Source organism: Zosterops lateralis (assembly GCF_965231275.1).
Source record: "Zosterops lateralis genome assembly, chromosome: 2".
NCBI lineage: Eukaryota > Metazoa > Chordata > Aves > Passeriformes > Zosteropidae > Zosterops > Zosterops lateralis.
This window is the reverse complement of record NC_139763.1, coordinates 24527810-24542256: the sequence shown is the minus strand read 5'-3', so window position 1 is coordinate 24542256 and position 14447 is coordinate 24527810. Positions and strand designations below refer to the sequence as shown.

Genomic DNA, 14447 nt, shown 5'->3' with positions numbered 1-14447 from the left:
TAGAAAAACCTCAGATAAATAATGCAAAAGTAACTTTCCAAAAGCTTCAGTGACAAAGAAATTCAAGGCAAAAAGAACTGAGCGTTGCTATTAAACATATTTTTCTCACAAATGTCCAGAACAAAGAAGTGTGCAAGGGGAACATCCATTCCTGGGACCAGTACAAAGAAAAACACTAAAGTACTCTTGCAAACTCTCATTTGCACACACCTCTAGCAGCCACTCTTGCTGCAACATGCAAGTTTCATTCTCCAATGGGCTTAAAATTCTTAAGGAGAGGTCAACAGCATCTTGTCTTGCAAACACCAACGTACATTAAAAACTTGCAATGGGTTTGAGAAGCCAATCTCTGTTCTCATACTTGGGCCTTCTCTATATCTGCTGTTCCGGCAAAGAGCTGTAGATACAGCAAGGCTCTTTTCACCCCATGTAGGATGAGCCTCTTACTCTTTTTTAATTCAGGGGATACTACAGTTTAGAACTTGTATTTTTTTTCTGTGCAGCATAGAATAGGATAGACATGATAAAAAAAAAATAAAGAAATCATGGTATAATTCTTTAAATATTAATTTTCATTCATTGAAATATCCAGATGTAGCTATTCTTTTATTTGCTTAAAGTTTTAGAAAGACTTTTCTGGCTGCTTACTGGATATCTTTAAAAATAGCATTATTTTTGTGAGATTACATTGTTCAATAGTCCTTGTGCATATCCCTTGGCATTATGTGAATCTGATTTTCAAAGGTCAGCATATAAACAGATACATGCCAGCAGCATTTACTATGTGAAAAGGGAAGCCAATGCTTTCAGATTCTGCAAAAGAATGTATACTAATAAAGCTACCGAGGCCTATAGCTCTAACTTACTGCAGCATACAAAATGATTGTTGCTAGAGGGTTTTGTCTGTTTGCCTTTAAAGACATCATTACATATGTTTAGTGAAGCATGTTTAGTTTCATGCGCTGGGTTGGGTTGGAAGAAGCCTTTAAGATCATCTAGTTCAATCACCTTGCTCTGGGCAGAGATACCTTTCACCAGACCACATTGCTCAGAGCCCCATCCAATCTGGCCTTGAGCACTCCCATGGATGGGACATCCACAGCTTCTCTGGGCAACCTGTTCCTGTGCCTCACCATCCTCACAGTAAGGAATTTCTTCCTCATAACTAATCTAAACCTACTTTCATTTTAAAACTATTGTCCCTGTCCTGTCACTACATCCCCATGGAAACAGTCTCTTTCCATCTTTCCTGTAGGCTCCCCTCAGGTACTGGAAGGATGCAACGAGGTCATGGCAAACTCTTCTCTTTTGCAGGCTGAATAAGCACAATTCTCTCAGCCTTTCCTCACAGGAGAGATTCTCCATCCCTCTAATTATCCTGGTGGCCTCCTTTGTATTACTTCAACAGCTCCATGTTCTTCCTATGCTGGGGAGCCAAGAGCTGGATGCAGCACTGCAGGTGGAGTCCCACCAGAGTGGAGTAGAGGGGTAGAACCACCTCCCTTGACCTGCTGCCTACACTGCTTTGGATGCAGTCCAAGGCACAGTTGGCTTTCTGGGCTGATAAAGTTTATTTCTTTCTAGTCTAAATATGCTATCAGAAGTGAAGTTCCCACCTCCTCCTCATGTAGATATCAGAGTGATTCTCCCACTCTAGTGAACATGCTTTTATTCCTCTCTCTTCTTCAATAAGGACATTGATGATCCTTTCAGCCAAAATTAGTTAAGTGAACTGTCTCTTAACTTGTACGCAAACAAAAATATTTTTTGTCATTTATTTCAAAAGGTTGGCACAATTTCAAGGCTTAATATTAATGCATTCTTTTGTGGATATGTATTGCATGTTTATTATTTTATTTCTTAGAGTAATACTAGAGCATAGAAGGAAAATAAATATACCAATGTCTCCAGCTACTAGTGGTAAATATCATGTCTGAAATTAGATCATCACAGATGGTATTTCTACACCACGGATTTTCTTGCAAGTTTTTAGTATGTTGTAGAATTTTAATATGAGAGGTTTTTTTTTGTGAGAGAGCAGTAAAAGCAGGCTACTCGACACGTGCAAGGGAGGCAGGAGCTCAGAGTGAACAAAGGCCAGGCAGGTCACCATCCTTGCTGACCAGGGCATAATCCCACATTACCCAAGAAAGAAAATTGAGCAGGTCTGGTGAGGGGAATCAGAGCCAACAGCAGTCCTGTGATTGCCAGAAAAGCCTCTAGTGACAAATCCAGGTAAATCAGATGAAGCAAGGAGTCAAGTCAGTGGTCCAGGGTTGGGTTCAGCAAGGATCATGGGTGGGCACACGACTACCTCAAGCAAGGACCTGAGGCTAAATGTGGCTCCAGAGATAAGAGATGGGTGAAAGATCATGGCAATGCTGCTCCCAGCTTTGCCTCACAGCTTAGCTCTTTCCCATCTGACAGTTCCCAGGTCACAAGGCAGCCAAACCCCTGGGAGCAGGGGTGGAGGAGAGGTCACAGGGCCTGTGGGTGCACTGCAGGCCCTAACATTTTTTTTTCCAAATTGATTAAGGTTATAGTTTTAAGAATTCTATTAAAAAGTGGCAATATACTTCTGATAGTAATGAATTAGATTATTTCTTGGTAAGTTGTTCAAAAGTATACTGAAAGGGCATCCCCAGTTTCTGATGTACTTCACAATCCTTTTTTCAAATCTTAGCAAAGCCTATTAGTTAAGAATATGCTTGTTTTCCCTCTAGCATCTGTTAGAAAACTAGATCATAAACTACTGGCTATAATTTTAAATGTTAATTTCAGTGTCAAAAGTCTGCACAGCGAATTTAAAGGTTTTTCCTTTGATAGAAACATATGGGTAACATGCTAGAAGCATAAAAATATTAAGAGGAATCTGAGACTTCAAAGCCCCCCAAGAACAAAAAACAAATTAAAAATTAAGGTAGTTCATTCACACTTATATTAGAAAACACAGAGGCCAAAGAAAAATTATCATTCTCAACTATGAAATTTTCCAGTGTGTCACATTTTCCATGTGCTTCATTTTTTGAAAGGACCTACTGAAACAGTTCATTTGTTCCTCTGTTCTCACTGGCAACACCAACACTCATACCTACCATCAATTAATCAGGCTTTCTGCAGAAAATAGATTTTATGTGTGCGATAATCTTATGGGTAGGTGGTTCCCAATCAACAAGAATCAAAGTGAAAAACTTTGAGCCACCCTGAGGCTGTTTAATTTTGATTGCCTATTTTTCTGTCAAGCTACTGCATCAATATTGTTGAAAGAAAATTTGTAAGCATAAATCAAGACCATGGTGCATATGGCACTAAAACAGAAAATGTATTAGGGAATTTAATTTTAGCTGAAGCTTGCTGATCTTTAGTGCTAACAATGTGTTGGCATTTTAGTCAGTTCTTACTGCAGTATATTAGCAATAATTCCTTAATGTCTGTGAAATAGTTGGAAATATTAAAGTCTAGACCACTATTTTTCTGAAATAATATTGATTTATATCCCTTTATTTTCTTGACCGCACTGAAGGAACTCTAAGGGTTTTTCCTCCCTTGCTGGATTACTAGATCTGTTTAAGGGTTTCTGTACCACAACCTCCATGCTAAAACATTTTGGTGTACACATTCACTCCTTCTAATTAATAACAATCAATCCCAATGAAAAATACACACTACTGGGGTCTTCATTTTGATCTTATTCTCACAAAAAGTGCCAGAGTATTGAGAAACACACAATGAGATGTATTGTCTGGGTGTTGGCAGTTGTGGGGCTGTAGGGATGGGTTGTGTGGGGAGAGGCAGAGGCTGTGCTGTCAGCTCCAGCAGACCCTCAGCAGGACACAGCTGAGTCTTGCAGCCAAGTGTGACCCATGGCAAAGCAGACAGGAACTCCTGAAGGAGCTCCATACCTGAGAAAAACCCACACTGGAGCAGAGGAAAGGTGTGAAGAAGAAAAGGGCAGAGAGAGAGACTGCTGTGTACCAACTCCCCCAGCTCCATGGGCTGCTCGTGACAGTAGAAGAGTTTGGAGTGAAGAAGTGAAGACTGGGAAGAGGGGAGGAAAAATGTTGTTCTAATGTTTGCCTTCCTGTTTCTCACTCCCTGAGCCTATACCAGTTGACAATTTCCACCAAAATGAATCTGTTTAGCCTGTGACAGTAACTGGTGTGCAATCTTGCTGTCCTTGTCAAGAAGGGAATGGGAGAGCAGTTTTGTGGGAGTTTTTAGTACAACCACACCAGATTTTATGGATAACTTCAAAATAACTTACAGTTTAAATCAAATATATATTTTGCATAAATTCGTATCACATTCTGGATTACTGTAAAGTGACAGGTTTGCAGTAAATCCCTGCCCACTAATCTTCTAAATTAGATTTTTCTGCACATGTCATATGTCCCGTATGTTGTTAACTGTTAGCTTCAGGGAAATTCTCCTTATTGTAGTAACTGACAAGTTGGCTATTTCTGGCTAATGTTAAAACCTGTCTTCAGTGCAGGTTTCTGTACTAACATGTAGCTTGCTGCTTTTCTTTTTTTTCCTTTTTTTTTTTTAATTATTATTATTATTTCTACCTGCTGCTGCAAGGCAGAAAATTAAATTAATTTCTTCTATTTTGCAGCTGAAGATTAAGACTTAATTCTCTTGCTAGTAAAAATTTAACAAATAATGGTCTATATTTGAAAAATCTGCACAATATTTTAACTGATTTAACCATAAAAAATTACCTTAATGGATAGAGCTTGCCAATGATTTTGGCTCTATATGCAGTTTTCTGAGACACCTGAACATGATCCTTTTAACATTCAGGGAACAAAACAGATCCATTATTCCCCCAGCTTGGAATAGCATAATAGATTTTGCTTAAGTGCATGAAATCTCTATTGCCATCAAAGGTCAATAACCTTTAAACAACTCTTTTAAATTAATTTGCCCCCACAGAAAGCGAGTAATACTGTGTAAAATACTTTGCAGAAAAGCAATACCCATTTTTTCTTCTGTACCTGTGTCACAGTAGAAAAAGGAATACCATCTGAACCTTTGGGTAGATATGTTATTTAAATATAGTCATTCTTCAAAAAACAAAATCACAACAGATGGTTTTCCTTTGCTTAAGTAATAATCTGCTACTGCACGAAACTCTCACTACACAACAGACAAGAAAGCTACTAAATTTGCTTTGAGATGTGTGTGATATGTAGACAGTTCTTAAAAAAAAAATTAAATAAAGTCCAAACATTCTTTCTCAGATTTAATAACAAGGCCAATGTTCTTGGTATGGAATATTGTCCTACTGAAAACTGAAGCCAGAGACCTTGGAGGACAAAAGAGAACAACTTCTTTTGTAAATGAATTACAGTGAATATGTCACCTCCCATGACTTTGCAAATACAGAATCAAGAACTATCTGTCAGTCATTTTTAGTTTATAGCTGAGTCATGCAATCCACTATGGAGCTAAATACCAAGTAAGGAAATAAACAAAAATGTTGCATTCCTCAAAGTATTAAGTATTTAAAACAGCCTAATGGAAAAGGAGGAAACAAGGATCATATGCCTTGATCAGAGTTTCACTGACATGGTTCTACAGTAGAACATTCTGCCTCCAGAAACAGAGAATACACTGGCAGTCATTTAAATTTTGATTGTTTTAAAATGCCATTAATGACTCAAAAGATTTGCCATAAAATATAAAGCTACTATTAATCAAAACAAAGGTTATGGAAGATTCTTGGTGGACTTTCTTGTTGATTTCAACAATCAATCAGGTTTAGAACAAAGCAGGGCAAATAGGGAAAAAAGTAACACCTTTTCATATTATGTCCTAGGGTGATGTTATGATACTTGCATCATTATGATGCTCTGTTTATGCTGGATATTAAGATTTGCATCTTTAAGACTAGTTCTGAGAGTGAAAGGGGAGAGAAGAAGTGTGCAGTTTGTTTGCAGAATCTGCACTTCCTCCTCCAGGTTCCTTCTCCCTGACTGTGTTGTCTGCAGCGCAGACAGCAGAAGACAGCTCTCCTTTGCTTTTTAGTTAGTTTTTAGCTAGCTAGGGCAGAGAAGTTCCGCAGACTGAAGATTTTCTTTTTCTTGGAACTGATCAGCGCTGCTCTGGAGTGAAATTCCAGAAAAACACCGGGAGCTCACACCTGTGGCCCACCAGGGCTGGGGATGGCATTTTCCAGCACAGGAGGGGCTGGTAAGAGACTGAGTGAGCCAAGCCATACCCCACAACAAGGACTTTCTCAATTTACCATCTCTTTAGAACAGCGAGAGGCTTTATTGTTTATTATTATTCATCTTTATGCTTGTAAATACTTTGCTTGTTAAATAAACAGTTTTTTCCACTTTTCTCTGAGGAAATCTTTTCCTGAACCAGTTGGGGGAGGGGCCGCTTGAACCTGCTTTCCAGAGGGGCCCTTTTGATAGTTTCTTCCCAAATTTCCCCTAAACCAGGACACATTATTACTTTCATTTCATCTCTGAATGGAGACACTTTCCGAAAGTAAATAGTGAAGGTGTAAGGTAGGTAACAAAGAATATTTCAAATGAAAACAAAATGAAAAGAAATTACATAAAGGTGGGTTAGCACTGGAATGGGAACCTAGAGAAAAGTAGAATGTCCAATCCTACCTGGCCTACTCTCAGTTGACCTTGCTGTGGCAGATGTTGAAATTCTTAAATATCATGACTTTAACAGCTTTTACTGGTGTTTTCTTTTTTGGCTGGTCAAATTAATAACTCCTCTGTTCTCTACAGTCAGCATTTCCTACAATTGCATCATTGGTGATAGGAGTATAGACTACTGAATAGGCACCTACATACAGACCTGTAAATTTAAAAACACTAAAAGTCATCCTACACAGCAGAATCCTATGTCTCAGCTGGTCATTCTGGCCTTCCTCCATAGCACATGGAAAGAAGCAGGCAGTTCAGATCTAAATTCATGTGCCTCATTACAGATGCCTGCCTTCAAAGCACCTCTTTTGCTCTAAGAATAGTGGCTACCAGATATTAGATTTAGATAAATCAATCTAAATAAAGTCTTTGAGCTCATGAGCCCACTAGGCTTCTGAATGCCCCCTGGACACAATCTAATATGATACAGTTAAGCTGTTTCAAACACTTTCCTAAACATAAAACAGGATGCTGTATTTTCCCTTCCATTCTCAATTAGAAATATCTTAAATGAAGCTTACAATATTCCAGAATTATTACCCAACAGAAAAAATGCTCTTAAGATACAGAGAATATGTACCTCAAATTGTGTTCTCTTGAGTAACTTAAGTCTGCTAATTTCTTTCTTCAGTCCATAATTACATTCAGTATACAACATAACATTATCTATATAACAGAATATAACAGCAAAGAACGCTAATTTCTGTACAGGAAAAGAGAATATTTTAATGAAATAGTAATAATTTCATTAGACTTCAGTAATAAAATCTCCACGTAATATCCTCATAATGTTATATTTCATAAGAGTAAAGCATATATGGGAGCTTTCTGACAGTTGATAGATGATTACAATGTTTTGTACTTGTGGCACTCCTATGCCCTAACAGATCATTTACAAGCATAACTCAAAAAAACTAACTCCAGTAAATGTTTTAAAATACATAAATCATTGAAGCCATCCAAGGTTATTGTTATCACTTACGGCTCCAGAACTTCCTCAGAGTAAATTAAGTTATTTCAAACAATGAAGAGCAGTTCAGTCACTAAGATCTGTAGTGAAATTAGACAGATACAGTGAAGTACCACAGTAGTAAAATCTGTAAGAACTTATACACATGCTAGACTTCTAAGACCTCTAATGTTTCCAATTAACAAAGTTTTCTGTGGCTTCAAAGCTACTTGTTCCAATCGTACTTTATTTCATCAAAGTAAATAGATAGCTTCTGCTTTTCTCATTAGCTAAGCTATAAGGCACCTAATTTTACTTTTCTCTGTGTTCTCTGCAATTAGAGACAATGATTAGAGTGATTCTACACACAAATATCTTAACATTGTCAACCAGGATGCACAACTGAATGGAGAATGGAAACATGAAAATGAAATGAAAGCATTTTAGGAAGGCAGGGAAGTTCAGAGAATAGGGAAATATTCCGTATACATTGTACTTAAAGGCTGAGACTATGGGTGGGTGTTTCTCAACACTAGAGGCAGAAAATGGTATTTACTAGGATCAGCTAATCTTGTATAAAGGGGTTTGGTCTTGAAGTTTCTCTGCATTGAGATATTCATATGCAGGTGTGCATGGGGATTGCTGCCATGAGAAGAACTTCATCCAAACAATCCACAAAGAAACACTAGGTCTGGGAAATTCAAAGTAATTCATACTTACTCATACAGCTAAATTTCCTTCAAGAATCTTCTCCTCAGTTATTATTAATCTTGGTGGGCTATACAAATATTTCATAGGTATCAACTAAATTTCAAAATCAAGTGCAAAATAAGGATACTTTGAGCTATCTATTGTTACAAGAATAATACTAGCAGACCAAGCAAAGCTGATGGGCATTTTGACACTGATCATCCAAAGGCCAGGTTTTCATTGCAGTTAAGGGATGGGATTGATTTATCCTAAAAATCTAACCCTAAAGTGCATCAACTTAAGTTCTTATTAGTCAGCAGAAAGAAACAGTCCTGGAAGTCAGCTGTCCTCACCTAGCCAGGTTAGGAAGAGATGAAACAATGCATGCATTTCCTCTTTTTCTCTATTGACCCAAAGGTATGGATGATTAATTAAAGCTTACTTATCTAAAATTAGTAGAGGTAGATGCCATCTTCAAAATGTTTAAGTTTTTTAATTTGGTAACTTCCAACATTCACAGAATCACTGTTTAATTAGGAATAGTGCCTCTCCTATCTACTGTAAAAGAGATACCACTGTAAGCAGACAGTGTATGCTTGCATGCCTATCTTGTTTTGCATGTTACCTGTTAAATACCAGTCAAGGTATCTGGAACATTTAGACAACAAATATCTGTGTTTTTCAAGGCAACCCAGTTTTTAGAAGCTAATAGCTTCTTTACCATTAGAAATATCCAAAACCAGAGTTGTGAAGACATTGCCACGCACTAAGGAAACAAAATTATAAAACATGCAATACACTGCATATGTGAAGTATAGGACCTGACATTGTGATTTCCTTGTCACTTTCCTTAAGTGTTCATTAACCGAATATAATTTAACTTAGTTTATGTTTAAAAAGATTCCTTATATGGAGGCAATGTTGAAAACACACGTTTTTACATTATTTATCATTATATTTGCTTAATGCCTTTTTGTCAGTGTTAAGATGAGCCACATACAATATTAAGACAACCCCTCATAGTCAAAAGCAATGCCAGAAATCTCACTTTCAGAACTCTTAACTAAGTTTGGAACTGATGAGCAACACACCCAGTTTTTCAATATAAGTCCTGTCATCTATAACATATTAAATATAATTCATAATAGAAACCTAGATACAGTATTTTCACAATTAAAAAAGAACCCTAAACCAATAATAATATTTCTGAATGAGAGATGAAGTGTCATATGCATTTTCATTCAAATTATTTGCAAAGATTTATTTATTTAGCAGTCTGTCACCTGAAAAAAATGTTCTCTGAGACTATAGATGGGAAATGAAACAAAATGTGAAACCTAGTCCTCTAATAGTTAAATTAGTTGTTTTAAAAAACTTCTGTATTGCTGCAGTTTCTCTATTTTTTGAATTTACATTCTAACATTTCTATACAAAATCAAAAGCAATTTTGACAATGACAACTGCCATTAACCTTTGTTAGTTGTTCCAATTTAAATACACTGAAAACTTTTGTGGTTCCAAAACATCTTCCTCTTCTTCATCTCCAAACTAATGTAGTTCAGTTTGATTTGGTGAGACTTACATCAGATCAATACACATCCTTATCATTTTTATGACATGTTCAATAAAAGCATTCCAGAAGCTGAAGAGCTGACTTACCATTTTCTTCCAAGTACATCAGAAGGATGCTGCTAGATTCAGTCCCTTCTACAGCATAATCAAGTGCAATATTTCCATTAACATCTTGCAGAAGCACATTTGCTCCAGCCTACAGACAAGAATTAAAAGCACTTTAGGTTTTTGTACTGAAATTTCGAAACAAGCTCTTACATGATCCCATTTAAAAATATTTCGAAGCTGGGGTTCTTAGACAGCAGGCTAATTATAACCTGAAACAAAACCAAACACACTAAAAAGCAAAGACAAAAGGAAGGACTCATGAATGTCAAAAAAGCTGGCTTTGTTTGAGACAGCTGACACTGTTGCCACACTAGCTGTCCAGTCTGGATTTGCTACACAAATGTCTGAGTTGCTCATCGGTGAGTTTTGGAACCACCACCATACGCAGCACAACACTTTGAAGTCAGCTGTCAGAGACCAAAGCCTGCCTTAAAACACTGCACCAGTAACCAGCAGTGGTTCCAAAGCTGACTGACAAGCAGCACAGACACCCTGCAGTAGGGATGGGCAGACAGCTGCTCTGGGTAACCTTGTCAGCTGGCCTGACCTCTTATGGCCTCATCCATCAATGCAACCTCAAAGAGAACCATCCATTGCTAAATAAAATTGCCATTTGTCACCAACTGGAGACAATGAAAGTGAGCTTGATGATTTCAACTCTAGTCTCTAAAGAAGCCAGGCTGAAATTTCTCTAAGTTTTATTCAAAATTCAATGTAAATGAGTGACAATTAAGTAGAGCCCTTGCGGGTGAGGGGTGGTGAAATGAACAGATTCATGAGAAGCTTGAAAATTAACCACCAGCATGATAAGAAAACTTGTATTTAATATGTTAAATATTGTTAATATAAGAATTTGTAGGGAATTTTTTTTTTGTGAGAAATCTCTCATCCTTGAAAATATCATAAATATCTGGTGGACATAGAAGCTTACATTACTAGTGCTATATCATTAGAAGTTACATTACTAATGAATTGTCATGTATCTTCTTTAAGAGGTTGTAACATTATAATTTCAAATGTTCTCTCTATGGCTTTTAATATCAAGGAATTATGAAATATGTGTGACCTCAGGTAAATTTAATTACTTTTCTTAACAGCTTGTATGATAAAGAGTTTAACTAATAAAAATGAGAAGTACAAAGCCTTTCTTAAAACCACAGCAGCAGAGGTCAAATGTAAGACAAAATTATTAATAGAAGACATGACTGCTTTTTTCAGGAGATTTCTCTATAAGTATTGTATCAAAGAAAAACTTGCTCAGGTCCTGGCTCAGAATAAAATATGACACATAAAATGAGCAAGTTCATGTAGGCTTTATGTTATCAAACTTGAAGCTGAACTGTTAGTCTGAGGTGATCTGAGTTTCCAACACGGTGACCAGGGGACAGAAAGGCATCAAAAATAACTCACCTCAGCTGTCTCAAAAATCACTTACATCCTATTAGACCATATCACATTCAGCATAATAATCTTTCCTCCTACAAAATTCACTACTTTCTTCTAGTCTTATCTTGTTTCACTTACTGTAAGGGAAGCCTAGAGAGCAAATTTAGATTAGATGCATATTATATCTTCTGAAATTTTAAATGAAATTAGATGAGTGGATTTGACTCTCATGCTTAGTGAAAAAGAAGTGGAAGGAGACTTCCAAGTGTAAAATCTTACATCCATTATAGTGCTATGAAAATAAATTTTTACTATCTGTCCTGCCAGACAAAATCAAAAAGATGGTAAGAAATTAAATAAAGGGTGGATTTGAAGATCATAGTATCTTTAGGGGATGGTTGAACAACTATTTATTGTACTTGTTCCATTAGTAGGAAGTATGATTTTTGATTTGCTTTCTACTCACTGACCCATGAGAGTTTGTTGGTGAAGGTAGAATTATGGAAGCAAAACAATTTCATATCACATTACTTTGCATATAACAAAACCCCAAAAAGTCTTGTAGGCATCTACTCTTCCTTGCATGCAGATAATCTCCAGATAATATCAAAAGGACATTTTATTCCTTGTTGAGTTAAGAAACCAAAAGACCTTTGACATATCAAATTCAGGAAAAGTAGGATAACTACCTTGGTCAGCAGAGCATTTTTAATTCCTTTCTAAGATGTAATATCACAGAAGGAAAGTCACAATATTTAATTACTCAGATCCAAGTAATTTTTATTGGGTATTTCTATATTAATAAATTTCTTGAGAAATGTTTGCAATGCTCCCAAGCAGTTTTGTCAATTTTGGTGAGTGGCAGCAGCCATAAGAGAAGCTCTCAGAATTTAAGTAAAGAAGCAAATCTGTACGATGGTGCACATCTAAAAGTATGATCTTGCTTTAAAAAGAAGTATTTCCATAGTATTGCCCCATAATCAGAAATCTGAGCCTGCTGCCAAAGAGAAAATACCATTGGCTAGTGAAAGGACAAAATATTTCCTTTCTAGATCCAGCAACGATGATTCAAAATTCTTCAATTTTTATTAGGATCATGCTACTTTGTATTTTTAAATTCTGTCTTAATTTCTGTCTATTCACCTATCAGTAGAATGTCAGATATTTTCAGTGTTTTCATTTCAGAAAACCAGAGTAGAATAGCTAATGTCCACATGAAGTGGTGACCCTAAAAATTAGCTAAAGAGCTCAGGAGCAATACAGCTGAGGTAGGTTGGATGTGCAGAGTTCCACTGAACTAATCTACATGCACACCCACATTTTTTGCTGACATGATGCAGTTTAAGATGACTTCCCACTCAGTGGAAGAGAGATGAACAACTTCAGATTCATTGTGGAGTACATGATACAATGTACACTCCTCACTGCAACTTATCCCATGATCACATCTTTGTATAGCTACACTTGGAGCTAATTTAGGATAGTACAGAGAAAAATACTGGTTTTGCTTAAGAGGATGGTGTAGGAGCTGAAATATTCCTCCCCAGATAATATTCCTGAAGATGGGGAAAGAACCAAATGGCTTCTGAAGTCTAAACACTACTGGAAATTTTGATTCTCAAGAATATACAAGAACTGGTAACTTCATGACATCATCACATGTGAATAGTCCTCTACAGTTCTCTGTCCCTATAGAAGCTACCCTTTGTCCCTTGGGAGAGGCACCCAAGTACAAATGCAGCCACAAACTCTTCAGACTTTGTTTCTGTAGCTACATCCAGTGGATCAATGTCCAAATTCCCACTGGAAAGGTAAAAGTTGAGTCCACATTCTACAGTTAGGAAGACTAATTAGTGATACTATTAACTCAGAGGAACTCAATAAACAATCAATCTCTTTATATATATATATACACACACACATACATATTTTAATATTTAACCAATTCTAAAATCAATCATCATGCACAGGGGCAATTTTTTCATTAAGTATTAAAGTTTTTAGAAAGTCTTAAAACTTCCGTCTGTACTATTTATTATCTGGCCAATGTTACTTCCTACTTTCTTATTTCCAATGTTGTGATACAATGGTGATTCCCAAATGAAAAATATATCTATCTTACTCGAAAAAAAAAAGGAAAAGGGCCCAGGAATCCCCATTCTGAGGAATGTGTCCTTGTATAAAGATTTTAAATTATTTATTTCTTTCTATCTCTCTAAAATCCACTTTTCTTTTTCTTTTTTCTTTTTTTCTTTTTATTTTTTTTCTTTTAATCAGCAGTCTGACTGTATCAGGATAGGTAAAAAACTATTTGAAAAGCTGTGGGCTTAGACCTTCTTCAGCCAGCTCCAATATTCAGGGACAGAATTCTAACCACTGGGTTGTATTTCCAGAAACTCAACTCAACCAAAACAATATGGACAGCACTGTAATCTGATTTAGGCATTGTTTGAGGATTCCTAATTGACCGAGGTTCCCCAAAGACTTGGGAGAGATTTGGGCATTTCTCTGCCTAGGTACTACCTCTTCCTTACCTTCCTAGCTAGGATGTCACAGATGCTTCACCTAGACAACATTGTGCTCAGAAGGGTTTCCTGGTGGATCTGCTTTCTGAATCAGAGTCAGTATTAATCCACTTTAGGTGGAAATCGGACAGATTCCTGAAAGCCTGACTATGATTCACTGAAGATCTTGAAATCCTTTCTTCTGTTGCATACCTTAAATTATTCTCTCAAACCTGTGGGCCATGCAGGTTATTTAAATATTTGAAATAACTAAGTAATTTAGCTTTATTCATATAGTAGAAAGTCCCAAGTGCATGATAAAATATTTTTAATACAGAAATGATGACTCAGCAATTGCCTCTGTCACCTAGGATTACCATTGGCTCTATGGGGTTTTATTAAGGCAATCAGAAATATAGTAGACCCTGAGGAATATGTGAATATGTCTGGATATTTAAAAAAAAAAAAAAAAAAAAAAAAAAGGACAGAGGCAGAAAAAAAAAGTATCTGTTGCTATGGAAAAACAGCCAAACCAAAACCAAAATTTCCTTCTAACAAGAGGCT

The 14447-nt window shown here is 36.6% G+C and overlaps 1 protein-coding gene across 1 annotated transcript in view; it reads right to left on the bottom strand.

Moving 5' to 3' along the window:
• Window positions 1-14447, bottom strand: part of MYO16 (myosin XVI) — a gene marked incomplete at its 5' end in the record, with an annotated part of 289157 nt that overhangs the window by 204086 nt on the left and 70624 nt on the right. The window contains 1 exon segment of the mRNA XM_083883531.1: window positions 9973-10081. Coding sequence (XP_083739657.1) covers window positions 9973-10081 — 109 coding nt within the window.